Source organism: Heptranchias perlo, chromosome 34 (assembly GCF_035084215.1).
Source record: "Heptranchias perlo isolate sHepPer1 chromosome 34, sHepPer1.hap1, whole genome shotgun sequence".
Lineage (NCBI taxonomy): Eukaryota > Metazoa > Chordata > Chondrichthyes > Hexanchiformes > Hexanchidae > Heptranchias > Heptranchias perlo.
In genome coordinates, this window is record NC_090358.1 from 3,566,245 (window position 1) to 3,593,704 (window position 27,460).

The 27,460-nt window shown below is 46.0% G+C and overlaps 1 protein-coding gene across 2 annotated transcripts in view; it reads right to left on the reverse strand.

Annotated features, from left to right (window-relative positions):
• LOC137301714 (A disintegrin and metalloproteinase with thrombospondin motifs 7-like) overlaps positions 1 to 27,073 on the reverse strand; it is a 162,414-nt gene extending 135,341 nt beyond the window's left edge. Inside the window, exons 1-3 of one of the 2 annotated variants that reach the window (XM_067971298.1) lie at positions 26,559 to 27,073; positions 25,592 to 25,959; positions 16,646 to 16,853 (exon numbers count right to left, since the gene is read on the reverse strand). In XM_067971298.1, the coding sequence (XP_067827399.1) occupies positions 16,646 to 16,853; positions 25,592 to 25,959; positions 26,559 to 26,685 (703 nt within the window). In that variant the 5' untranslated portion in view covers positions 26,686 to 27,073. The remainder of the gene's footprint in view (positions 1 to 16,645; positions 16,854 to 25,591; positions 25,960 to 26,558) is intronic. The other variant, XM_067971297.1, reaches the window with a different exon arrangement.
• Positions 27,074 to 27,460: the final 387 nt, after the last annotated feature.

Consider the following 27,460-nt stretch of genomic DNA (forward strand, 5'->3'; position numbering starts at 1 on the left):
GGGCGGGGGTGTGAAACACCGGGAAGTCACGTAAAACTGGGCAGGGGTGTAAAACCGGGTAGGTGTGAAACACCGGGAAGGTGTACAAAACCAGGTGGAGTGTAAAACTGGGCAGGTGTGTAAAATTGGACAGGTGTGTAACACCGGGTGGGTGTGTAACACCGGGCGGGTGTGTAAATCCAGGGTGTGACCTGATCCTATCTGTTTCCCGCCGGACAGGTTAAGTTAAAACTGGCCCCTAAATGTAGTGGTGTCGTCTAGTGACAGACATCAGTACTGCCGTGGCCTGTATTGTTACATTAACGGACTGCCCAGTATTAACACCTTTGACCCTTTCTGTGCTGTTCACTGGACACATGGGAGGTGAAATTGGACTTGGGCGGGGGGAGGGGGAGGGGGAGCGCGAAACAGGCGGAATTCCGTTTGGCGCCCGTTTTAAGACACACCCGAAATTCAGCTCGATTGAAGTCCATTGACCCCTCCCCCACCAGAGGAAATAATTTCTCTCCATTTACCCTATCGAAACTCTTTATCGTTTTAAAGACCTCGATTAGATCACCCCTCAATCTCCTAAACTCGAGGGATTACGAGACAAGTTTATGCAACCTGCCTTCATAATTTAACCCTTTTAGCCCCGGTATCGTTCTGGTGAATCTGCGCTGCACCCCCTCCCAGGCCAATATATCCATCCGGAGGTTCGGTGCCCAGATCTGAACACAGTCTCTCCAGTTGGGGTCTGACCCAGGATCTGTACAACTGAGCCATAGATTGGAAAGGCGAGCTGAGTTCACCAGAGAGAGAGATGCAAAGACAGTAATTGCCAGTTCATGGCCTCAGTGTGAGAGCATTTTGGGAAATGTAAGATAAGAGTTGAACAACAGGCCCCGAGGTGCAGACTCGGGGCCTGTAGAGCACCAGGCATGGGTCCCACGCAATGCTATGGAATGATGAATTAATGTGGACTTGTTATCTGACGTGGAGCCTGCGGAGATTGTGTTGAAAGTTTGTTGTTCTCACATTTCGTGTCTGCCCCCAGTCAAAGGGCCGACTGCACCGTTCGCAGCAAAGGTCACATGGGGAATGAACACAAGCACAGCACCCTGATGCTCGTCATGCAGCTCAGCGACCCGATGAACGCCAAGCTCTGTGGACTAGGAAAGTCCCAGGTTCACGCCTCGGCCAGCCTGTGCTGAGTTAGTTGATCACAGTTGGGTTGCAGTCATGGTCCTATAATTGGCCTCAGTGCCCCTGGGTTAGTGGAGTGGGTGGGGGGAGGTATCAGCCAGGGCTCACGGTCCCGATTGTTATGCAGTGACTCCCCCTCCTCTGATGGAAATACACGTGTAGATGCTGAGCAAGGGCGAGGTCGAGCACAATGCCGATGCCCCCTCTTGTCAAACAGCCGACCAACACACACGGTCTAAATTCACACACAAAGAACGGCTACTTACACGAGGTATTAAACCTCGGTTTCACGTAACCATATCCCAGCTGAAGCCAGCTCCTTCACGGGAAGGACGGAGAATATTGTGCAAGGAAACAGCACAACCCACTAAATGTGAGATACAATTCATCCTTCCAAGCAGGTCAGGGCACAGCCGCAGTTTTCCTTTCCCTGTGTCGCTGCGTGACTCCACACGCCTGCTACTTTCCAACAAGAATTGGGTTGCATGACCTGAAGCAACTTTTGTTTTTGAATGAGTCAGAAACAGTGGGTCCTGCCAACCAAGGTCATAATGTTGGATTCCAAGCATTAGGTTTATTAAAACCATGTACTGTGAAATGTTGGGGAAAGTTTGACAGAAGGCAGTGCCTGTGGAATATCTGTACAGGGCTATGGTTTCTGGGAGAGCTGATGTGGTTTATTAACCATTTACAGAGGCAGGAGGAGGCCATTCAGCCCCTCGAACCTTATTCCGTCATTCAATTAGATCATGGCTGACCTGTATTTATATCAGAGGGCTGAGAAAGGCCACAGATCCTGCCCTGCTCAGGATTCTTCATCAGGCCTCCTCGGCCACCAGGAGGAGTAGGAGTGATCCCTATGACTCCAGATGTGACACGATCCCTCCCCCCTACCCCACCGTACCCCACTTTAGCCCCCGCTCCAAAACAGGAGCACACAACATCGACCAAAGCAAAATCACGCTGAAATTAAATTGGAAATACGCAGCAGGTTCAGCAGCAGCAGTTAAGGGAAGAACTCATTCTACTCCCCCCACCCACCTCATGCTCTGCATTACCCTGAACACCAAGTAGATGCGTCATAACTAACATAACTAACATGAGAAGACAAGGTTTTCCCTGCAACAGCCAGATGTAAAAGCCTAGTGGGACGGAAGCAGTTCGTAGAAACATACAGCAGAGAAAGAGGCCATTCGGCCCATCATGCCTGTGCTGGCCCTTTGAAAGAGCTAGCCCCCTACCAGAGGAAATAGTGCCCCATTATTAAACTCCAACCAGTTTAAGAATGGGATTCTGAAGTCAATGTATTGTTAACGTATGCATAGGCATTTTATTGACATCATGCCTGAAATATGCTCCATTGGGAAGGGAAAAAGTTTTGGCATCCTTGCGATGACTTTTGTGTTCAAATGTTCCACTTGTGTGCCCAACCTCTTTGGACTTGATCGTATTCATTACCAGAGCATCTAGCAAGCGGGCTTTCAAATTTATTTTGTAACATGATCGAGGAGGGAACCACCCAGACGCAAGTTGAAAAAAACCTACAGGCAGCATTGCTGTCAGAGCCATTCACCAGTCGTTCTTCCTCTTTCTTTCTCTGGGGAACATAGGAACAGGAGGAGGCCATTCAACCCCTCAAGCCTGTTCCGCCATTCAATTGGATTACGGCTGATCTGTATCTTAACTCCATCTACCCACCTTGGTTCCGTAACCCTTAATAACATTACCTAACAAAAATCTATCAATCACAATTTTGAAATGCCCAATTGACCCCCAGCCTCAACAGCTTTTTGGTGGAGAGAGTTCCAGATTTCCACTCCCCTTTGTGTGAAGAAGTGCTTCCTGACATCACCCCTGAACGGCCCGGCTCTAATTTTGAGGTTATGCCCCCTTGTTCTGGACTCACTCACCAGAGGAAATAGTTTCTCTCTATCTACCCTATCAAATCCTTTAATTATCATAAACACCTCAATTAGATCACCCCTTAATCTTCTATGCTCCTGGGGATACAAGTCAGTGTGTGCAACCTCTCCTCATAATTTAACCCTTTCTGGTGAAAGTCTTGTGCAGATGCCAGAATCCAAATAGACCCTTGAGGTTCAGCTGCTTCTTCTTCGAACTGTAACAATAAACGTCCCGTGTGTTTCTTTCTCCCCACAGTGTGCTCCCCTCCTCCAGGCACCGACTCTCGTTCGGGTACAAGCTGCTGGCCAGCTGGGACCTGGATGAGCCACTGAGGGGCGGCAGTTTGGGTCTGCTGTCTGTCCCGATGTCGGTGAAAATCAGGGGGCGGTCAGCAGGTGAGTTATCTAAAAGAAAAAAAAAATCTCCAGCCCATTGGTCGCCAGAGGGACGGCTCGACTTGATTTTCGAGCAGCCCTCCAAATGGACGGCCAGCTCTCCGGCCCAAATCGGGGGGGGGGGGCCTTATTTCAATATATAAATCGGGGCCCTAGAACCATGTCCCAGTTGCCAGAGGGACTGAGGAGCCCCACAAAATCTCGAGCCCGCTGCCAGCTGCTGACATTTTCCCAACCACTGCCCCCCCCCCCGCCCCCGCTCTGGAATGTTGACAGGTGAAGAAAAGCAGAGTCCGATCCCGTGCTCAGCTGACATCCGCACACCCACGCCTTCCAGCGGGAGTGATGGGGTCAGCAATCAGGAGCAGGAACCCCCACCGGCTATTTTTCTTCTTGCCTTCTCTATCCAGGTGACCCTGAAGTCAACAATATCCCCCTTAACTGCCCCACCTGAGGTCAGCTTACTCAACCCAGGCTCCAAATGGGAACCAGGCCTTTCAGCATCTGCATTGGCTTTTAATACCACAACACCACTCCGTGCATCTGGCCGCTAACCCATCGGGAGGAGCAACAGATTTGTTTTTATCAAGTGTCCAGTCTTAAAGGGGTATTCACCAAACATATAATCAATTAAGGAGACGTGGCTGTTTTTTACATGGGGGTTGCTTTTAAGTGGAACCATTCAGCGTACCCCAACACTATAAACGGCACTTCACCCCATAGGTGTATAAACAGAGTGCTGCGGATATAAGCAGAAGTGATGGTGTTTCTCACTCTTTAAGGGTTAACCAGCTGTAAGATTGGCTTCCTCAGTTATTTCGCAGCTACAGTTTACAAACAGGAGCGAAAGAGAGAGAGAGAACTGTGTAATTGCACCATTGTAACACTCTCAGCGCCTAAGTATTATGACCTTACCTCCCATTTCCACCTCCGCTGACCCACCTCTGGCATTGCGCTGACACACTTTTAGACCCTCTCCTCCACCCCACCCCACACGCCACAGTCAATGCAGGGGCAGAAATTCTAGCCATTCCTTAGCTTTGATTGACAAGTAAAAGGAATCAGATCCTTAATGCAGGGGCAGAAATTCTAGCCATTCCTTAGCTTTGATTGACAAGTAAAAGGAATCAGATCCTTCCTTGCCTGCTCCTGGAGACAGGTCAGATGCAAAACTTCACGTACTGAAATCGTTTCTAAAAATTCATTCTCGGGATGTGGGCGTCGCTGGCAAGGCCGGCATTTATTGCCCGTCCCTAGTTGCCCCTTGAGAAGGTGGTGGTGAGCCTTCATCTTGAACCGTTGCAGTCCGTGTGATGAAGGTTCTCCCACAGTGCTGTTAGGTCGGGCGTTCTATTGTTTTGACCCAGTGACGATGAAGGAACAGCCTTTATATGTCCGGTGTGTGACTTGGACAAGGAACTTGGAGGTGATGGGGTTCCCATGCACATGCTGCCCTTGTCCTTCTAGGTGGTGGAGATCGCGGGTTTGGGAGGTGCTGTCGAAGAATCCTCTTCTGAGTTTAAGGTAGGATCACCCACCCTAAACTACATTCATTCACAGACAAATGAGCAGCGAAAACTTATACATTTTCAAGAATTACTTGCTGCTTGGGTAGAATGTTTGAGAACATGTGCGAAAATAATTTTTCACTTTACCCAAAGACTACCAATTCAATTTTAATGAGATGTGATTAACTCTTTAAAGAAAAAAAGGAATAAAATACAATCAATTGAAAAGTTCAAAACTGAGATTGATAGATTTTTGTTAGGCGAGGGTATTAAGGGTTACGGAACCAAGGTGGGTAGATGGAGTTTAGATCCAGATCAGCCATGATCTAATTGAATGGCGGAACAAAACTTTTTCTGCCACTATTCTACCTGGACGTCCACTCACTCAGTGAAGAACTTCCTGAGGTCAGTCCTAAATTGGCCTTTCAGCAGTTTGACCCTGAGCCCTTTGACCTGCTGTCAAGGTTTGACTTTAGATAGTGTTTCAGATTTGCCTTTTTTAACACTCTTCTTTATTCTCATCCAAAATTCTGCTGCCCATATGCTATCCTGTACGAAGTCCTGCTTACCCATCACCTTGCTGACCTACATTAACTCCCCCCGCCTCCGGTGACTTCTTCACCCTGAGAGTGGTCAGAACGTGGAACTCACTACCACATGGAGTAGTTGAGGCGGATAGCATAGATGCCTTTAAGGGAAAGCCAGATAAGCACGAGGGAGAAAGGAATAGAAGAATATGCTAATGGGTTTAGATGAAGTAGGGTGGAAGGAGGCTCATGTGGAGCATAAATGCCAGCATGGACCAGTTGAACCGAACGGCTGTAAATTTTATGTAACAGGCTCGAGGGGCTGAATGGCCCACACCGACTCTTATGTTCCTGTTTCTTGGCCCAAATGAAGAACTTGTGGTTAGGCGAAGGAAAGTTTACAGGGGAGCACAAAGGATCGGATGCAGGAGAGCAGGAACACGGTAAAGAACTGGAAGCTGGCGATTGGACCCTGCTTTGTTTTCTCAGCTTGCTGAAGCTATGAACTAACTCTCACCCTCCTTGGGCTCATTGCCCAATGGGATTATCCAGCTCTGACGTCTGGAAACTGACATTTAGGCAGAAAGGTTGTGAAGATGAGCAATAATCGTGGGAATCTTCCATCGAGCTTCACTGCCTTGGAGCAGGCTGTCTCATGGAAGGAGGGGACGAGCATTGGGTCTGATGAGAAGGGTGGGATCTAGGGTTGCCGATTTTGGTTGGATGTATTCCTGGAGGTTTCATCACATGATCTCCCGCCTCCAACTGCCCTGCCCCCACACTCCCGCCACTGGTCGCCCAACGCGTCCGTCCTCACTGTGCCCCGTCTTCCCATGGCCAATTGGAAAGTGAACAGACCCTTCATGATTCAATTGGCTAATTCTTGACTGTCAAACAGCCTTTTCTCCCCAACTCCTATATTTTTATCACTAATAAACGAAAGTGTTCGAAGAAAATGAAAACAAAACAAACCATTTTTTAAATGCTCTTATAATTTCTATCTTGGGTTTTGCTCACAGCAGTGTCCTGGAGATTAATTTTCAATTCTTGGAGACTCCAGGACAATCCTCGAGAGTTGACAGTGCTAGTGGGAGCTGTAGGAGGGGAAATAGTCTTGGGTGGGTGGAGCAGGAGTCTCTGTCTCGAATGCCAATAGCAAAATTCGATTCAGTAGCCCTGCTACTCTCTGTTGAGATGTCTACACCCCTGGATCATTCTGAATTTTTAAACTGAGGATAGCATTGAAACACAGAGAATTTAAAAAGAAAAAAAGAAAGAACTTGCATTTATATAGCGCCTTTCACAACCTCAGGACGTCCTAACGCACTTTGCAGCAAATGCTTTTGAAGTGTAGTCACCGTTGAACTGTAGGAAATGCGGCAGCCAATTTGTGCACAGCAAGATCCCACAAACAGCAATGTGATAATGGTCAGATCATCTGTTTTTAGGTGTTGGGATGAGGGATAAATATTGGCCAGAACACCAGGGAGAACTTCTCCGCCCTTCTTCGAAATAGCGGCCATGGGATCTTTTATGTCCACCCGAGAGGGCAGGCGAGGCCTCAGTTTAACCAACCTACCCCCTCCCCCCAGCGCATGTACTTGTGTGCCTGGTTGTCTCGATGCTCAGCTAGTATTTGAGGATGGAGTCATAAGGCAAGTAAAAAAATGCCATGGCGCTATTTTGAAGAAGAGCAGGGGAGTTCTTCCCGGTATCCCAGCAAATATTTATCCGTCGACCAACATCACTAACAAACAGATGATCCGTTCATTTAACTCATTGCTGTTTGTGGGAGCTTGCAGTGCACAAATTGGCTGCCACATTTCCAACATTTTTTTTTATTCGTTCATAGGATGTGGGCGTTGCTGGCGAGGCCAGCATTTATTGCCCATCCCTAATTGCCCTTGAGAAAGTGGTGGTGAGCCGCCTTCTTGAACCACTGCAGTCCGTGTGGTGAAGGTTCTCCCACAGTGCTGTTGGGAAGGGAATTCCAGGGTTTTGACCCAGCAACGATGAGGTGCAATTTCCAAGTCGGGATGGTGTACGACTTGGAGGGGAACGTGCAGGTGGTGTTGTTCCCATGTGCCTGCTGCTCTTGTCCTTCTGGATGGTAGAAGTCGTGGGTTTGGGAGGTGCTGTCGTAGAAGCCTTGGCGAGTTGCTGCAGTGCATCCTGTGGATGGTACACACTGCAGCCACTGTGCGCCAGTGGTGGAGGGAGTGAATGTTTAGGGGGGTGGATGGGGTGCCAATTAAGCAGGCTGCTTTGTCCTGGATGGTGTCGAGCTTCTTGAGTGTTGTTGGAGCTGCACTCATCCAGGCAAGTGGAGAGTATTCCATCACACTCCTGACTTCTGCCTTGTGGATGGTGGAAAGGCTTTGGGGAGTCAGGAGGTGAGTCACTCGCCGCAGAATACACAGCTCTGACCTGCTCTTGTAGCCATAGTATATATGTGGCTGGTCCAGTTAAGTTTTTGGTCAATGGTGACCCCCAGACTGTTGATGGAGGGGGATTCGGCGATGGTAATGCCGTTGAATGTCAAGGGGAGGTGGTTAGATTCTTTCTTGTTGGAGATGATCATTGCCTGGCACTTGTCTGGCACGAATGTTACTTGCTACTTATGAGCCCAAGCCTGGATGTTGTCCAGGTCTTGCTGCATGCGGGCTCGGACTGTTTCATTATCTGAGGGGTTGCGAATGGAACTGAACACTGTGCAATCATCAGCGAACATCCCCATTTCTGACCTTATGATGGAGGGAAGGTCATTGATGAAGCAGCTGAAGATTGTTGGGCCGAGGACACTGCCCTTATTACAACAGTGACTACACTTCAAAAAGTACTTCATTGCCTGTAAAGCGCTTTGGGAGATCCTGAGGTTGGGAAAGGCGCTATATAAATGCAAGTTCTTTCTTTTTATGTTAAACCCTACGCCAGATGCCGTTTAAACCACTAAACTACCCTTAACCTTCTGAGGTGCAATTTTGTACATGTCGGTGACTGGGCAGTAAACTCACCGAAATCTGACTCTCTGTTTCAAGTAGTTTCTCTACCTTTCAGAGATTTCCTATTGGGAGCTTTGCCACATCCCAAGACAGGAAGAGGATGTTCTACAACAATGTAGCGCTCGACCTTGTTTCGCTCCCGTGTGTAATAGTGCCAGCTGACCGGAACAGAAACAGAAACAATGCCGTCTGTTTGACGGAGGTACGGTGATCATGTGTTTGTTGTCTCCGCCTCGCCTCAGCTCACTTGCTGCTGAAACCCTCATCCATGCCTTTATTGCCCCTAGACCCGACTATTCCAATGCTCTCCTGGCCGGCCTCCCACCTTGCACCCTCCGCAAACTTGAGCTCATCCAAAGCTTTGCTGCCCGTATCCTAACTCGCACCAAGTCCCGTTCGCCCATCACCCCCTGCGCTCGCTGACCCACATTGGCTCCTGGAGCTGCAACGCCTCGATTTTAAAATTATCATCCTTCTTTTCAAATCCCTCTGTGGCCCTAACACTCCCGATCTGTGTCACCTCCTCCAGCCCTACAACCCTCCGAGATCTCTGCGCTCCTCCAATTCTAGTCTCTTGCGCATCCCCGATTTTTAATCGCTCCGCCATTTGCGGCCGTGCCTTCAGCTGCCTGGGCCCTAAGCTCTGGAATTCCCTCCCGAAACCTCTCCGCCTCTCTCTCCCCCTTTAAGAAGCGGTTTAAAACCTACCTCTTAAACCAAGCTTTTGGTCACCTGTCCTAATATCTCCTTATGTGGCTCGGTGTCAAATTTTGTCTGAAAACACTCCTGTGAAGCACCTTGGGACGTTTTACTACATTAAAGGCGCTGTATAAATGCAAGTTGCTTTTGTCACAAGTATGTGGGAGATTCCATCATCTTCCATAATGGACTGGACCCTCCTAGTGCGTAATGGAAATTGGCGGATAATTGGGGATCCCCAAATCTAGCGTTAAATGTAGGGTGCAGCGATATTCTTGGCGAGAGAATGAATTCTGCCACACTACACAAAACAAAAGCAACAGTGGGTAGTTTTACTCAGCAAGAAAAGTAAAATGAAACTCAAATAAAAGGCAAGGCAATATCTTTGACTCGCAAAACGTCTGGCAAATAATTGAGAATCGCATACAATTACATAGAATGTACAGTACAGAAACAGGCCGTTCGGCCCAACTGGTCTATGCCAGTGTTTATGCTCCACACGAGCCTCCTCCCTCCCCTCTTCATCTCACCCTATCAGTGAAGGCAGATCGTTACACTGCGTGCTCGAACTCCAGTACCCTCGGCAGTAAAAGTGTTAAGAAATGAAGTGGGATATGGAGATCTACTCTGGGTGTAGCCCTGTCCATGGAAAATTAGAACAGCTGCTAGCTGGCTGAGTTCATTCTTTGTATCTTCTCTACGGATAGCGCGCTGCTTGGAGCAAGTATCAGAATCCCAAATTGCGATTAAACGCACAGATTGCTGCTCTGTGACTGCTCCTCAGAGACTAATTTTTTTATATAAAGAAAAGTAAAAGCATTTATATTTTACAAAGACTCTTTCACGGTTAACGATGTTTGAAAGAACAAGTCTCCACTTCCTGAAGTCCCTAACTTTTGGATCAATTGGAGTGAAATGTATTTCTCCAAGTGATTTTTTTGCTGAAATTATTGAAAGATAGACTTGCATTTCTATAGCTCCTTTCCTGACCTCAGGACATCCTAAAGCACTTTACAGCCAATGAAGTACTTTTGAAATGTAGTCACTGTTGTAATGTAGGAAACACAGCAGCCAATTTGTACACAGCAAGGTCCCACAAACAGCAATGTAATCTGTTGAGTGATAAATATTGGCCAGGATACCAGGGAGAATTCCCCTACTCTTATTTGAAATAGCACCAAGGGATCTTTTACATCCACCTGAGAAAGCTGACAGAGCCTCAGTTTAATATCTCATCTGAAAGACAGCACCAGCTAACAGTGCAGCACTCCCTCATTACTGCACTGGGAGCATCAACTGAAATTTTACACTCAAGTCTCTGGAGTGGGACTTGAACCTACCACCTTCTGCTTCATAGGTAAGAGTGCTACCCACTGAGCCACAGCTGATACATCCCTTCAGCTCTCTTGCCCAATGGAAAGATGGTCATTGAGTTAATTTACTCTAGTGAATTCCAGGCAGTAGGTATACGTACATACGAACAGACGAATTAAGAGCAGGAGTAGGCCATTCGGCCCCTCAAGCCTGCTCTGCCATTTGATAAGATCATGGCTGATCTGATTGCGACCTCAACCCTACTTTCCCGTCTACCTACTATAACCTTTGACCCCCTTGTTAATCAGGAATCTATCTAAATCAGCCTTAAAAATATTCAATGGCCCTGTCATGACATGGTGGGGATTACAAACAGGCAAGTGAGCTCTAGAGTTTATTATTTGACTTCACCTCATGCCAAAATAATCAAAATTCATTCCAATCAGATTTATCAACATTTCAGTGAAGAACTGTTTGAGTTTTTAAACTTCCTTTCTAACGAGACGGCAGCACACAGGGTCAGATCACAGCTGGTGGTACCTCCATGTACACTACAGTGTGGACAGTATTTGTTGGGCGAGCATGCCACAGATTCTTGATTTTACATAGTCTTTGTGTTTGTCATTTGCTCTCCCAGTGCGTGTAGGAGGGCGTAGGTGGCATATTTACATACGAATTCACGTGGGAAAAATGGAAACACATTCTCTAATCCAAAATATCTGCTGTAACACGAGAAAACGTCGAGCATCCCAGCATTTAACCTGTTATTTACTCTGCTGCCCGTATCCTAACTCGCACCAAGTCCCGTTCACCCATCATCCTTGTGCTCGCTGACCTACATTGGCTCCCGGTCCACCAATGCCTCGAATTTAAAATTCTCATCCTTGTGTTCAAATCTCTCCACGGCCTCACCCCTCCCGATCCCTGTAACCTCCTCCAGCCCTACAACCCTCCGAGATCTCTGCGTCCCTCCAATTTTGGCCTCTTAGGCATCCCTGACTTCCTTCGCTCCACCATTGGCGGCCATGCCTTCAGCTGCCTAGGCCCTAAGCTCTGGAATTCCCTCCCTAAACCTCTCCGCCTCTCTCTCCTCCTTTAAGGAGCTCCTTAAAACCCACCTCCTTGGTCACCTGTCCTAATGTCTCCTTCTTTGGTTTGGTGTCAATTTTTGTCTGATAATGCTTCTGTGAAGCGCCTTGGGAGGTTTTACTATGTTAAAGGCGCTATATAAATGCAAATTGCTATTGTAATAGTCTCAGCAAGGTTTTTTATTATTAGAATACATTTCTTTTTTCTCCAATTTCCTTCCCTCCACTCTAGAAAGTGTGCAGATCCCCGCACTCCACCCCATCCCCCCACCCCAACCTCAGGTACAGTCTCCGAGGTAAAAGATGTCCTCAGATACCTCACTCATGTGGCCAATAGTCAAATATGAGCCTGCCCTCCGTAAAAGTCGCTAAGCAGCAAGCAGGAGCTGGAAGCTTAGCTGATTTTACCCTTCCTAAAACAACTGTACTGCCCTGGTTGAGATCACTCAACTCAGCAGAGATCAGGTATGAAAGCGGAGGCCTTCCTGGGCTGGATGAGCCAGAGGTAGCGATCTTAACTCTTGACCCATCAGCGAGACTGGCTTTCTTATTTCCACTTATTGACATTTCTGGCCTACTTTTCACTGGTACGATCACCTCAATTGAGGGGGTGGGGGCGGTGCTCCTAATCTGTCCTGTTCACACTACGGGTGCAGTAATGTAGTAGTTACGTTACTGGATTAATAATTCAGAAGCTTAGACTAATAATCCAGAGAACGTGAGTTCAAATCCTCCCCATGGCAGTTTGAGAATTTGAATTCAGTTGAAAAAAAATTGTAAATAAAAAAAACTAGTATCAGCAAAAGTGATTATGAAGCTGTCGGATTTTTGTTGTAAAAACCCAACTGGTTCACGAACGTCCTTTAGGGAAGGAAACCTGCTGTCCTTACTGGTCTGGGCCTATATGTGGCTCACACCAAGGTGGTTGACTCTTAACTGCCCTCTGAAGTGGCCTAGCAAGCCACTCAGTTGCACAGGGCAACTAGGGATAGGCAATAAAAGCCGGCCTTGAGTGGGGATGAGAATCTGCACAGGCCAGACATGTGAAATTCTCATTCTTGGCTTGTACCAGCTACACCTGACAGAGAGAATGGTGGGGGACTATTTCATCCGGCTGGGCAGTCAGTAACGAAAGGACTGCAATTTAAAATTACCACCACGAGAGTGAGGAAAGACGTTAGCAGAATTTTTATTGCACGAGGATTGCTGCAGCAAGAAATTCTTCACCACAGGGAGTGGTTGAGGTAGAGACCAGTGCATCTTTACGGTTAAATTAGATAAACATTTGAAGTAGATGATGATACAGGGCTATGGGGCAAGAACATAGAATTGCATAGAATTTACAGCACAGAAACAGGCCATTCTGTGTCTACGTCGGTGTTTATGCTCCACACGAGCCTCCTCTCTCCTTACTTCATCTAACCTTCAACATATCCTTCTATTCCTTTCACACTCGTGTGTTTATCTAGCTGCCTCTTAAAGGCATCTATGCTATTCGCCTCAACAACTCCATGTTGTAGCGAGTTCCATACTGTAACCACTCTCTGGGTAAAGAAGTGTCTTCTGAATTCTTTATTGGACTTATTAGTGGCTAGCTTACATTTATGGACCCTAGTTTTGGACTCTTCCACAAGCGGAAAAATCTTCCCTACATCTACAGGGCAGTAGGATTAGGTTTGGATTGCTCTAGCAATGAGGCAGTACAGGCACGATGGGCCAAACGGCCTCCATCTGTGCTGTAAACCTCTATGGCTCTATTAAAACATGATGGCCAGCGGTTCAGTTTGCATGGAGTAGCATATTGGCTGTGGAAACCTATCTCGTGAAATGGTCCTTTGTGCCTCCGGGGGCAGTTGCACAGTCCCATTTAGTGTCGCAGCACTGCCTCCAAAGGCAAGGTTATATCAATGCAATATACATCAGAGGGGAAATCAAGGCAACCTGTGTATGATGATAAAATACGGTGAATGTAACTGCTCACCTTCTTTCAGCTCTTTAAATGAGATTTCTATAACTTTTACTGGAGTCCTGCGGTCAATTCTGGGCATCGCACCTGAGGAAGGATATATTGGCCTTTGAGGGAGTACAGCACAGATTCACCAGACTGATACCAGGGCTAAAAGGGTTAAATTATGAGGACAGGTTGCACAGACTAGGCTTGTATTCCCTTGAATGTAGAAGATTAAGGGGTGATCTAATTGAAGTGTTTTGATTAAAGGAGTTGATAGGGTAGGTAGAGAGAAACTATATTCCTTTGGTGAGGGAGTCCAAAACAAGGGGGAATAACCTTAAAATTAGAGCTAGGCCGTTCAGGGGTGATGTCAGGAAACACTTCTTCACACAAAGGGGAGTGGAAATCTGGAACTCTCTCCCCCATAAAAGCTGTTGAGGCTGGGGGTCAATTGAAAATTTCAAAACTGAGATTGATCGATTTTTGTTAGGCGAGGGTATTAAGGGTTATGGAACCAAGGCGGGTAAGTGGAGTTGAAATACAGATCAGTCGTGATCTAATTGAAGGGTGGAACAGATTCAAGGGGCTGAACGGCCTCCTCCTGTTCCTACGATCCTAACCCAATTACAAAAGTATAGGTATGACTCATATATGGGAGGAATCTGTATACCTATGGGATGGTAAGTAATATTTTTATCATGTTGAAATGATACTTCCCACCCCCATTCACCAAACCTTGGCTCGGTCTTACTGAAGATGTTAATATTAGTGTAAAGTTTACTTGGATCTCAATAAAAGAATGTAGGGAATTAAACAAAGAGGCGAGTGCTGGCACGCAAGAAAAAGGATAAAAAGCACGCGAAGGTTACAGAAAGAAAATGCGATTTTCACATCCTGACATGTAGGACATAGTCGAAAGTTAAAGAAACAGGCGCAGGGGGTCAGAGGGAGCGGGTCAGAGGGAGCGGGCCAGAGGGAGCGGGCCAGAGGGAGCGGGCCAGAGGGAGCGGGCCAGAGGGAGCGGGCCAGAGGGAGCGGGCCAGAGGGAGCGGGCCAGAGGGAGCGGGCCAGAGGGAGCGGGCCAGAGGGAGCGGGCCAGCAGTTAGAAAAAGTGAGTATTACAGGACAGGGAGCAGCAGTCAGAATGTAAATAGTGGATATGTAGTAAGTGAGGCTGAAACCCCTGCTTCTTCCCAGTGGTGAGAATAACTTCCCAACTAACTCAGGGTTTAATTCAATTTGATTTCACACTGCGTGTAGTTCGATGCTGCCTTTGTTTGGGAGCCAGGCTGTTTTTGCATCGTCCGGGTCAATGGGATTAAAGCAGCAGAAAGCAGATGAAAACAAGTTGACGTACAAATGTCTTTTGCATATCGCTTGTACAGTGACACAATGCAAAAGCTTAGGATTTAGCCCAGTTGTGGCAGTGAAAAGCTAAACACATCAGGCAAATTATTTGTTTTTAAATATTAATATTGTGGTTTGAGTACTCTAAAGGTCCAGTTGGATTGAGATGACCCAAACTCATTTCACACCAAGGAAACTTTCGTTCCACGATTTGGATGAAATCCCAGGTCCTAAAGATGATAAACGACTCCACCACCCCATAGAATCATAGAAAGGTTACAGCGTGGAAGGAGGCCATTCAGCCCATCGAGTCTGCACCGGCTCTCTAGGAACATAAGAATTGCTAGACGCAAGAAGACCAGCGTCTATTTAGTTCCCCTTCTACTATCCTGGTACTTGCACGATACAACGTTAAGGGAGATGTTGACTAATCACAGCAATCAATCCCCATCAATTAGTCTACAACAGACCCAGACACGACCCGAGGAAAACCCCAGTGCTGGAGAGCTTTGGGAATCATTGGTCCAAAGTCACCTGCTAAACACACTGGGCATATTCCCAAAATACAACAGCTGCTTTCAGATTAGGGGCAGTTTTAAGAGTCTCTGCTGCCAGTGGGGAGATCCTCTTGTTGGCAGCACACAGCAGAAATCTGGACACTGTGCCAGTATGCTCTGGTGGGCGAGACTACCTGCACTCATGAAAAGTGCCCCATATTATACCTTCCCTTTGCTCCAGTCTGCAGAGAGCCACTTCCTCGGGCTTCAGTCCCCCATTGGTACAGCCGTCTTCTTCTGGTCTCCAAGTAGGTCCCATCAGAAACCAGTTCAAAGGGCAAGCTAAGGCCACTACAACATGACACAACCGCAAGCAGGTGTGGGCCAGAAGATTTAAGCATGAGCCAGTCGCGTGCAACACCGTGCTCGTTTGCATCATGAGGGCCTTCAGTTACATGGAAAGACTAGAGAGACTGGTGTTGTTCTCCTTAAAGCAGAGAAAATTAATGGGAGATTTAATAGAGGCGTTCACAATTATGAAGAGTTTTGATAGAGTAGATCAGGAGAAACCATTTCCACTGGCAGGAGGGTCGGTAACCAGAGGACACAGATTTAAGATAATTGGCAAAAGAACCAGAGGGGAGATGAGGAGAATTATTTTTACGCAGCGAGTTGTTATGATCTGGAATGCACTGCCTGAAAGGGCGGTGGAAGCAGATTCAATAATAACTTCCAAAAGGGAATTGGATAAATACTTGAAAAGGGAAAAATTTGCAGGGCTATGGGAAAAAAGCAGGGGGAGTGAGACTAATTAGATAACACTTTCAAAGAGCCGGCACAGGCATGATGGGCCGAATGGCCTCCTTCTGTGCTGTAAGATTCTATGACATAATCGTGCCGATGCGCTAAACCAGCCCGGTGCGTTTAGCAGGTCAACGCGGGCAGTTGTACTGGCGGCAGATTGGGCAACCCGTGAAATGGGGGAATCATCACTGCTGTTGGAATAACAGTTAATATTGAAGAGTGCAGCCGAGAGCAGGAAACTGTGTGATTGCTGTCAGCTGCAGTCTTGTAACATGAAAGCACCTAATGAGAATAGACAACAGCTACATTCTCAACGTCCAACCTTCACACAGGATTTTCTTTGCCTCAAGCTTGACAGGGTACACGAGTAAATCATTCCGCTGGGGAAACTCGGAACAACTCGGACGGTGGAAGCGAGCTTACCCGACACACCGCAGGTTCCATTCTCTTCGGGGCTGTTGTTCTTTGTCCTCTCCATCAATTCATCGAGCCAGTGGGGATCCTGCAACCCCTCCATATCCGGAGCGTGCCGTTTGTAAATAACATGTGGCTGCGTCGCGGATTCAGCCCAGCGGCGTCCCTCTAACGGTTCAATGAAGTAATCTTGATCTGACAAACGGAAGACACCTGTCTGAAAGCACAAATGAAGACTTTCAGATAAGGTCCCGTCTTTACATAGCACCTTCCCACAGAGCTGGGCAATATAGTGAATGACTTACTTTAAAGTGCAGTGACTGTTGTTTATGCAGTTAATACAGACAGCAAGATCCCACATACAGCTACGACCATTTCATCTGATTTTGGTTTGAGTTGTTGAGGCTGGGGGCCAATTGAAAATTTCAAAACCGAGATTGATAAGTTTTTGTTAGGCAAGGGTATTAAGGGTTGCATAACCAAGGCAGGTAGATGGAGTTAAGATACAGATCAGCCATGATCTAACTGAATGGCAGAACAGGTTCGAGGGGCTGAATGGCCTACACCTGTTCCTATGGTGTTGGTCGAGGAAGAGAGGACTGGTTGGTGAGGACAAGAAGAGAATTTGGTGTTCTTCAAATAGTGGGATGGGATTTTTAACATCCACCTGAACTACCAAAACATACAGACGGGCCTTGGTTTAATGTCTCATATAAAATACAGCACCTCTGTGAATGCAGCACTCCCTCAGTATTGCACTGAGTGTGACTCGAGTATGGTATCCAGATATCTAGGACAAAGGGTTTCATGTAAAAGAGAAAAAACAATTTGCATTTACATAGTACTCACGTCACTAAGTGCCTCACATATATTGACATACAAACGCAGTGACCTCTGCAGCCAAACACAACAGCTACTTTACACACAGCAAAATCCAGAAAAGACAATGAGACAAAAGACCAATTTATCCATTTTTGGAGGTCATTGTTAAACGAGAAATGTTGGCCAAGACACCAGGGGAACTCTCTTCAAATGGAGCTGTGGGATCTTTTCACACCAGAAGAGGCGGAACAGGACCTGGGCTCAACACCTCATCCAGAGGACAGCATTGTCTAACAATGCAGTGCTCCCCTTGAGTATCAGTCTTAAATAGAAGTTCAAGGCCTGAAGTGGGGCTCGAACCCATGACCATCAGACTTAAAAGGAGAAAAGCACTTCCCACTGAGCCAATTTGACGCATACAGCAGGAATGTGCTTTGGCTGCTGTGTTACTTTGATATTAACACCAAGTCACGTTCACCTATCACCCCTGTGCTCACTGACCTACATTGGCTCCCGGTCCAGCAATGCCTCCATTTTAAAATTCTCATCCTTCTTTTCAAATCCCTCCATGCCCCTGCCCCCCTCCCCATCTCTAATCTCCTCCAGCCCTACACCCCTCCCTATCTCTGTAATCTCCTCCAGCCCTACACCCCTCCCTATCGCTGTAATCTCCTCCAGCCCTACACCCCTCCCTATCTCTGTAATCTCCTCCAGCCCTACACCCCTCCCTATCTCTGGAACCTCCTCCAGCCCTACACCCCTCCCTAGCTCTGTAACCTCCTCCAGCCCTACAACCCTCCGCGATCTCTCCGTTCCTCCAATTCCGGCCTCTTGCATATTAACACTTACCTGAAAAGGAATAGAAAAAATGGCCTGAGAATTTTCGTTCAAAAGTAATTCATAAAAATTTCAGAAATATGGAAAAAAAACACTAATTAAGAACGATACAGAACTAAAAAAGTTACTGAAAACAATGCATGTGGCATTTTAAGAGCCCTTAACCTTTTAGAGGTTCCCTTGATCCCACTGTAAATGGGCCCAGGGGAAAAAGATCAAATCCAGCACATAAAGCACAGAATTATGCCATGGGCTCATTTAAATATTTTAAATCTGAGGGCTTAATGGGGCTGAGGAACAATATGGGCACAATTACTCCAGCTCTCAGTTCCTGCTTTCCCAGCTCTGCCCTCAGATTTAATGGATTTGTCGGAGGTGCTGTCTTACGGATGAGACGTTAAACCGAGGCCCCGTCTGCCCTCGCAGGTGGGCGTAAAAGATCCCACGGTACTGTTTCCAAGAGGAGCAGAGGAATTCTCCCCGATGTCCTCGTCTATATTTATCCCTCAATCAACATCACTAAAACTGGTCTTTACCTCGTTGCTGTTCGTGGGATCTTGCTGTGCGCAAATTGGCAGCCACGTTTCCTACACTGCAACACTGACTACACTTAAAAAGTTCCTCATTGGCTGTAAAGCACTTTGGGACATCCTGCAGTCGTGAAAGGCGCTATATAAATGCACATTCTTTCTTTCCTTTTTAATCTGGTAAATTAAGCCAGACACCAGTGCCACTTCAGCTGATTCTTAGCATCACACAGTAATTGGCTATTTGTACTGCAAATCAAATCACGTCCAATTACTGCTTGTTTGGCTCACAAGAAAGAGTGCAGGTGTCAGCCTGACTTAAACTCGAAACACAAGGCAAGCTTATTGGCTCCAAAGACACATTTTACTGAGCTGGAGCCAGTTCAACAATGCTCCAAGATTTCTGTTGGAGCCATAATTGGTTCAGTGGCTGCAGACTGCTTAAGATTCAGACTGGAGTAGGTTCTGAAATGCACTCTGTGCATATTAAAGTAACACTGGGCAAGATAATCTTCATTCCTCACAACTAGTACAATGGAGATATCGCCAACTGTTTCAACCGTTAAATGCAAAAAGGAAATAAAACAAAGTTGCAGATTTGAAATAAATATAGAAAGCTGTGGAAATACACAGACACGCTGTCAGCTTCTGAAAAAGAAACAAAAAAAACAGGGTGGGAGCCCTTTGTTGGAAGTGGTACAGGCTGCAGGAGCCCCTTTACAGGATGGACTCAAATAAAGAGGGGAGGGGAGAACAGAACAGCAGCTGCTAGGTCAAGAGTGAAAAATAAGCTGACTACTTCTCACAGAACTTGCATTTCTATAGCACCTTTCACAACCTCAGGATGTCCCAAAGCGCTTTATAGCCAATGATCTACTTTTGAAGTGTAGTCACTGTTGTAATGTAGGAAACACAGCATCCAATTTGCACACAGCAAGATCCCACAAACATCATAGTGATAATGACCAGATAATCTGTTTTAGTGATGATGTTTCAGGGATAAATATTGGACAGGACACCGGGGAGAACTCTCCTGCTCTTCTTCAAATAGTCATGATGTGGAGATGCCGGTGATGGACTGGGGTGGACAAATGTAAGGAATCTTACAACACCAGGTTATAGTCCAACAGTTTTATCTGAAAATCACTTGTGGCTTAATATGCACTATAACCTGGTGTTGTAAGATTCATTACATTTCTTCAAATAGTGCCATTGGATCTTTTACGTGCACCTGAGATGGGCAGACAGGGCCTCAGTTCAACGTCTCATCTGAAAGACGGCTCCTCTGACACTGCAGCACTCCCTCAGTACTGCTCAAGTCTCTGGAGTGGAACTTCAACCCACAACATTCTGACTCAGAGACAAGAGTGCTACCCACAGAGCCGCGGCTGACACGTGACATAAATGTGGGTGAAAAAGACCACTGAGCCTACCTTAGTTCATTCATTCAAAAAGATCCTACTGCACCCATTGCACCATCCAATTTTTTCCTATACAGTTCCATAGTTTTTGCCTCCACTATTCTAACTTGGGAGTCCATTCCAGGTGTTGATCGCTATTTGTGTGAAGTAGTGTTGCCAACTCTGGTTGGATGTATTCCTGGAGCTTTCATCACATGACCTCCCATCTCCAACCACCCCACCCAGGCAAACAGACTTTTTCCACATCTCCAATACTTTTATAACTAATAAACTAAACTGTTCAAAGAAAATGAAAAAGACACATAATTTATTTTAAGGATTTCTCTCCTTGGGCTGCTCACAGCCATGTCCAGGAGATTAATCATTAATTCCTGGAGACTCCAGGCAATCCTGGATAGTTGGCAACCCTAGTGTAAAGAAGTAGTCCCTGATATCAGTCCTAAATTTGTCAAATTCTAGTTTGAATCTGTGTCTGACTCCTTAATTTTCAGTATATACCTTTATAAGAGTCCCTTATGTTACCTCCTATCAAAGCGAAAAGCCCAAGTTTCTCCAGTCACCAAGAGGCAGCCGATAGATTTAAAAGCCTAGTAATATAATAAGAGATTTTAAAATGCTAGAAGGAGATGGAAAGTGCTGGACAGTGTACAAAGCTCATCTCAGCGAGGCTGGGAAAAGGGACTGGAAAGATAAAAGAGTTCTCACTTTACTTTGGTCAGCCCTTAACGGGGGAAATCTCCTGTATATCCATGTGAGTTTTGGTGAAGGATTCTCATCCGAAACATACATAGAATTACACAGAATGTATAACACAGTAACAGGCCATTCGGCCCAACTGATCCGTGCTGGTGTTTATGCTCCACACCAGCCTACTCCCACCCCTCTTCACCTAACCCTATCAGCATATCCTTCTATTCCTTTCTCCCTCATGTGTTTGTCTAGCTTCCCCTTAAATGTATCTATGTTATTCGCCTCAACTATTCCTTGTGGTAGCGAGTTCCACATTCTAACCACTCTCTGAGTTTCTCCTGAATTCCCTATTGGATTGGTTAGTGACTACCTTATATTTATGGCCCCTAGTTCTGGTCTCCCCCACAAGTGGAAACACCTTCTCTATGTCTACCCTATCAAATCTCTTTCACAATCAGCCTTGTCTTTACAACAGCCCCAGCCTGCTCAATCTTTCCTGATAGGTATAACTGCCCAGTTCTGATGTCATGAGCCCATTTCTTCCAGGTACTGGAAGACCTGCTGTGTATTTTCCATGTTTGTTTCAGCTATATTTAGTACATGCTGCAGAGTGAATCTGTGCCTAAAGTCCATCAGCTGTAAGAATTGGCCTGGATTTGAAATCTATCCGGTAAATATAGATCTCTGGTAACACCGAGCTATTTTTTGTTACATTTCTCTCAGCTAATGACGTTTACATCTGCAAGTGCTCAAAATAAATTACAATTGAAATTAAGCTGGTTCTAAATCGAGAAGGTATGTTTTAACTGCATGAAAGTGCTTTAAGCCTTTAAATGAAATGAATTAGGTCACTTGTTGAATCATTGCTGTTTGTAATAAATTAAGTATTTAAGTGCAGGAAATACGACACAGCTCAAGGCTGTGCTGTGTTTATTTGTGGGTGTAAATTTCTGAATAGTATTTAACTTTTCGTGTACCGGGTATACACTGAGCTCTCGTGCCTTAATATGGGTTTGGAAATTCAATCTGCGATGTTAAATTGAGTAGAGCTTCCTATCTGTATTATTGGGTCTCAGCCCCATGATCTCGGCAGGAACATTTATTAAAGATGCTGCCACTTGCTGACATAACAATGTTGTGACATCATTGAAAATTGATGCATTCCCATGACACTGGCTGATGCCTGTGGCAGATTAATTTGCCATTGTTGTTCCCCTGTGCTGGTTATCTTTAATAATCTAGAATCATACGACACAGGAGGCCATTTGGCCCATCGTGCCTATGCCGGCTCTTTGAAAGAGCTATCCAACTCGTCCCACTCCCCTATTCTTTCCCCATAGCCCTGCAAATTTATCCTTTTTAAGTATTTATCCAATTCCCTTTTGAAAGTTATTATTGAATCTGCTTCCACCGCCCTTTCAGGCAGCGCATTCCAGATCATAACAACTCGCTGAGTAAAAAAATTTCTCCTCCTCTCCCCCCTGATTCCTTTGCCAATTACTTTAAATCTGTATCCTCTGGTTACCGACCCTCCTGCCAGTGGAAACAGTTTCTCCTTATTTACTCAATCAAAATCCTTTATGATTTTGACCGTCTGTTAAATCTCCCCTTAACCTTCCCTTTTTCTCCCCCCTCAGCTGAAGGTGCTGACTCATTCCACTGGTGCCAGCACAGCACAGCGGCCACTCTTCACTAATGAGCCCACAGTGTGTGTCAGCTATGGTGGGCATCACAGCTGAACCTGATCCTGCCCCTGCTCCGTGGCTACACACACCTCACACACACACTCGTACAGACACACACACACACACACACACACACACACTCGTACAGACACACACTCGTACAGACATACTCACACGCACACTCGTACAGACACACACTCGTACAGACATACTCACACGCACACTCGTACAGACATACTCACACGCACACACTCGTACAGACATGCTCACTCACTCACACAATCTCGTACAGACATGCTCACTCACTCACACAATCTCGTACAGACGTGCTCACTCACTCACACTCAATCTCGTACAGACATGCTCACTCACTCACACAATCTCGTACAGACGTGCTCACTCACTCACACAATCTCGTACAGACGTGCTCACTCACTCACACTCAATCTCGTACAGACATGCTCACTCACTCACACAATCTCGTACAGACGTGCTCACTCACTCACACTCAATCTCGTACAGACATGCTCACTCACTCACACAATCTCGTACAGACATGCTCACTCACTCACACTCACACATTCTCATACAGACATACTCACTCGCACGCACACACACTCACTCGCACACACTCGTACACACACTCACTCGCGCACACACATTCACTCGTACACACATTCACTCTCACACACTGTCATACACCCTCATACACACACACCAAGAAAGGCCCAGATGTTATTTAAGAAAGAGTTGAATGCTACGATAGGGAGGACTATAAATTGAATGGGTGAGCTAAGATCGGGTGAATGTCTTTCCCCATCTTGTGATCTTACTGAAAAAATGGATAAAGTTTTGTTCCTGGACCAGGGAGTGGCTAAGGGAACGTCCACGATTGTCGTACAAATCACAAGAGTGGATTTAACCTCCTGCCTTCCCATAAAGCTATTGTAAAATGAAAATTGGTCATAAACTATATTTCGCAATCTCAGTTTTCAGGTTAAACTGATAAATCACCAACTAATGCAAAATTTCAAAATTGGTATTTGTATTGATAACACTGATAAAACACCAAAAGTTATGGTGAAATTAACAAAAACTCCTTATCAGGACTTCCCCATACCTCCATCAGTCTGATTTTAAAAATCCCATCTGCACAATTGCGCAAAGAAACCTGTGACTAAGGGGTTTATTTTGCTCGTGTTCCTTTTCCGGGTAAATCTCTGGTGCCAATTTTAAGCTGATTTTAATTTTTTTTTAATAAATGAAGAAAAAATACTAAAACATTGAATTAGGTAAAAAACAAAAATCACCTAAAAAACCCCCCACAAAACTGGAAAAATAAACACTGAAAAGCAGAAAGCCAAATCTATCTATATATAAGTTTTCAGTTCATTGCACTTCAAATGTCATACTTCAGTGTCAAAACTAAATGAAAAGAGGAAAGAAAGCCAGTCATTTCCTGCTGGTGTTTCTGACCTTGATAACCATTCCTCTTTCAAAGGACAAGAGCCAGGGATTTACAAGGATCTGCCAATCTAAAGAAACATCGCTCCCAATTAGCCTCGATTTGATCTCAGGATGGAATACGCCTCTTCCCCACAGGGAGTGGCCTTGAAGGGAAAGGCCAACACTGCTCCATCTTACCAACTGGTGCTCTAGATCCTGGGCTACCTGTCAGGAGGAATCTGCCAATTATATTTAAACATATGTTGAGAACATCAACTCATTCTTAACCTAGCAATTTGAACTCTTGTATAAATTGCTGGGTCAAGAATTGCATTGTCTTCAAACCATGCCATAATCTCCATATCCTCACCACTAACTCCATTCCCCTCCCTGGCCACTGCCTCAGGCTGAACCAAACTATTTTCGACCTCAGCACCCTGTTTGACTCTGAACTGAGCTTCCGACCCTATATACCCTCTATCACAAAGACTGCCTACATCTGTTACATCACCTGCCTCAACCCCTACATCAGCCCATCTCCCGCTCATTCATGCATTTGGCACCTCCAGACTGAACTGCCCCAATGTTCCCCTGGCTGGCTTCCCATCCTCCACCCTCTGTAACTATCAGCTCATCTAAAATTTTGCTCCCTGTACCATATCTTGCACTAGTTCCTATTTGGCCATCACCTCTGTCATTGCTGACCTATATCATCTCCCAGTTCCCCAAAGCCTCCAATGTAAAATTCTCATCCTTGTGTTTAAATCCCTCCATGGCCTCTCTGTATCCTCCTCCAGCCATACAAGCCCCCTCACAAACTCTCCATTCTTCTGGTTTCTTGATAATTCCTTCCCCCTCCCTTTGCCCCACCATTGATGCCCGTGTCTTCAACCGACCAGGCTCCACGCTCTGGAATTCCCACCCTAAATCTCTCCACCTCCCTCGGCTCCTTAAACCCACATCTTGGACCAAGCTTTTGGTGACCCTTGCTAACCGCTCCTTCTTTGGCTCAACATTCATTTCTCCTTACTCCTCTGGGACATTTTTCTAAGTTAAAGGCACTGGATAATGCTATATATATGGGTACGATAGCGTAGTGGTTATGTTACTGGACTGGTAATCCAGACCACTAAAAGTGACCCCGAAGCTGTGGGATTGTCTTAAAAACCCAACTGGTTCACCAATTTCCTTCAGGGAAGGAAACCTGCCCTTCTTAGCCAGTCTGGCCTATATGTGACTCCAGTCCTGCACCAATGTGGTTGACTCTTAGCTGCCCTCTGCAGTGATCAAGCAAACCAGTTACGAGAAGACGACCCACCAACACCTTCTCAGGGTAATTAGGGATGGGCAATAAGTGCCGGTCCTGCCAGTAATGCCCACATCCTGAGATTGATTAAAGAATATCTAAATATAAGTTGAGGTGAAAATGTTGACTATTATGGACAGTGTCTAGATGAATGGTGTGAAAATACAATGCAACTTAAAATTATTATTTACAGATGTGCTTGGGTTCACAGATGTGCTTACCATGCCATGGCAGGTGCTGATGGCAGCTATCCCGCTCTCTGCTGCCTGGTCCAGGACTCTCCCTATAAAGTGACAGCTATTCAACTTCAGGGGGCTGATGGCGGCCCCTTTCATGCCTCCATAGCGCCTCTCGGCCACGAAGCCGGGCGCAAGGAGAGCTCGGTTGACGGTCAAGTTAAAATGCAGCTGGCGTCCCCTGTGGGAGAGCTGGTAATAAACGGCAGGGCCGGGCTCCCCTTCTGCCGCCAGCTCCCGGCGGTGGAGCCGCCTCACCTGATGCGACACATCGTGGGACAAGAAGCGGCCAATGTGGTCAACTTTGACCGGGTGAACCAGCTCGGGGTCGGGTAGAGATTGAAGACGGTGTCCTGGGAAGGAAACAATCAACATGCGTCAAAAATAAATTCAAGGCACAAAAAAAACACTCTGATCTCAAATATATTGGAAATACAATCTTCGAATTGATTGCCAATCAAATCTAAAGTTACTGCAAAAATGCATTCAGCCCCAAATGCATAGTTGCAACTTTGAAATGCAGCTGTTTATTAAGCAAAAAATAAAGTATGCAACATCAAAAATATGTATCAGTGGGTCAAAAGTTGTCCTCACTTGAGAAAATCATAATGACAAATTTCCCCAAATGGAAAACAAAATAAACCTGGAAACAGCGCTGTCAATCATATATATATATATATATATTAATGAGTTCGGAGTCCCTGAGAGGCTGTGATTTTTGAAAAGGATTTGGTCAGCGCCTAAACTTAGCTGTCGTTTAGCTGCAAACACGTTATTAAAAATGCTTAAAACGATCGTATGCAACTATTTTTTTTAAAAAGTGTCCAGGAAGATGAGCAGACTGCACCGCGAACACCTGCACGGTTCCCCCAAATATTAAGTAGAATGTTGGAAATGTGTAAAAGTTACTGCGTGTGACTATTGTTCATTTAACAAGAGACAGAATAAGTACCTTCTCCACTGAGCCTCTTCTGCGCCCTGCCGTGGACATCAGTCAGTCCTTCCGTCAGCAGAAAGGCAATAAAAGTTGTCAGAGTCTGAATAAAGTTGCCAGTGTTCCAGCTCCATGGACTCTGCATGTTTCCGCCTTCACTGTTTTGGACACGAAACTGTTTTTAAAGTTTAGCACGATGCTGCGGTGGATCCTGGAACATGTCACAACTTTCCAAACTAAATTACGATGCTTTCTCAGTGCAGAAGAGGCAAGGACTGAGGAATCCGGCCGGAGATTTTTTTTCTTCTTCCCTTTCTCTGTCAGTGATCTGTGGTGAATTGGGGGGTGACCGAGCTGGGACGGCCCCCTGATCTGACAACCCAGCGCGGTCATGGAGCACACACACACTGCTCGCTCCTCTCATCCGCTGCTTTGGGCTCGATCTATTTGCATACAGTTCCTGCCCCCCTCACACAGGCACAAACACAGACACACGCACTCACTAACACACAGAGACACACACTCTAACACACACACACACTCACTAACACACAGAGACACACACTCTAACACACTCACTAACACACACACACTCACTAACACACTCACTAACACAGAGACACACACACTCACTAACACAGAGGCACACATTAACACACAGAGACACTGACACACACACTCACTAACACACACACTCACTAACACACACACTAACACACAGAGACACACACTCACTAACACAGAGTAACACACACTCACTAACACACACTCACTAACACAGAGTAACACACTCACTAACACACAGAGACACACTCTAACACTCTCACAGAGCTGAAATATTATTCAGCACACCGACGTAATCAACGATTTTTGTTGTCGGTAATTTTCTCCTTTCTCCCCGAGCTGTCATTAAACGTTTT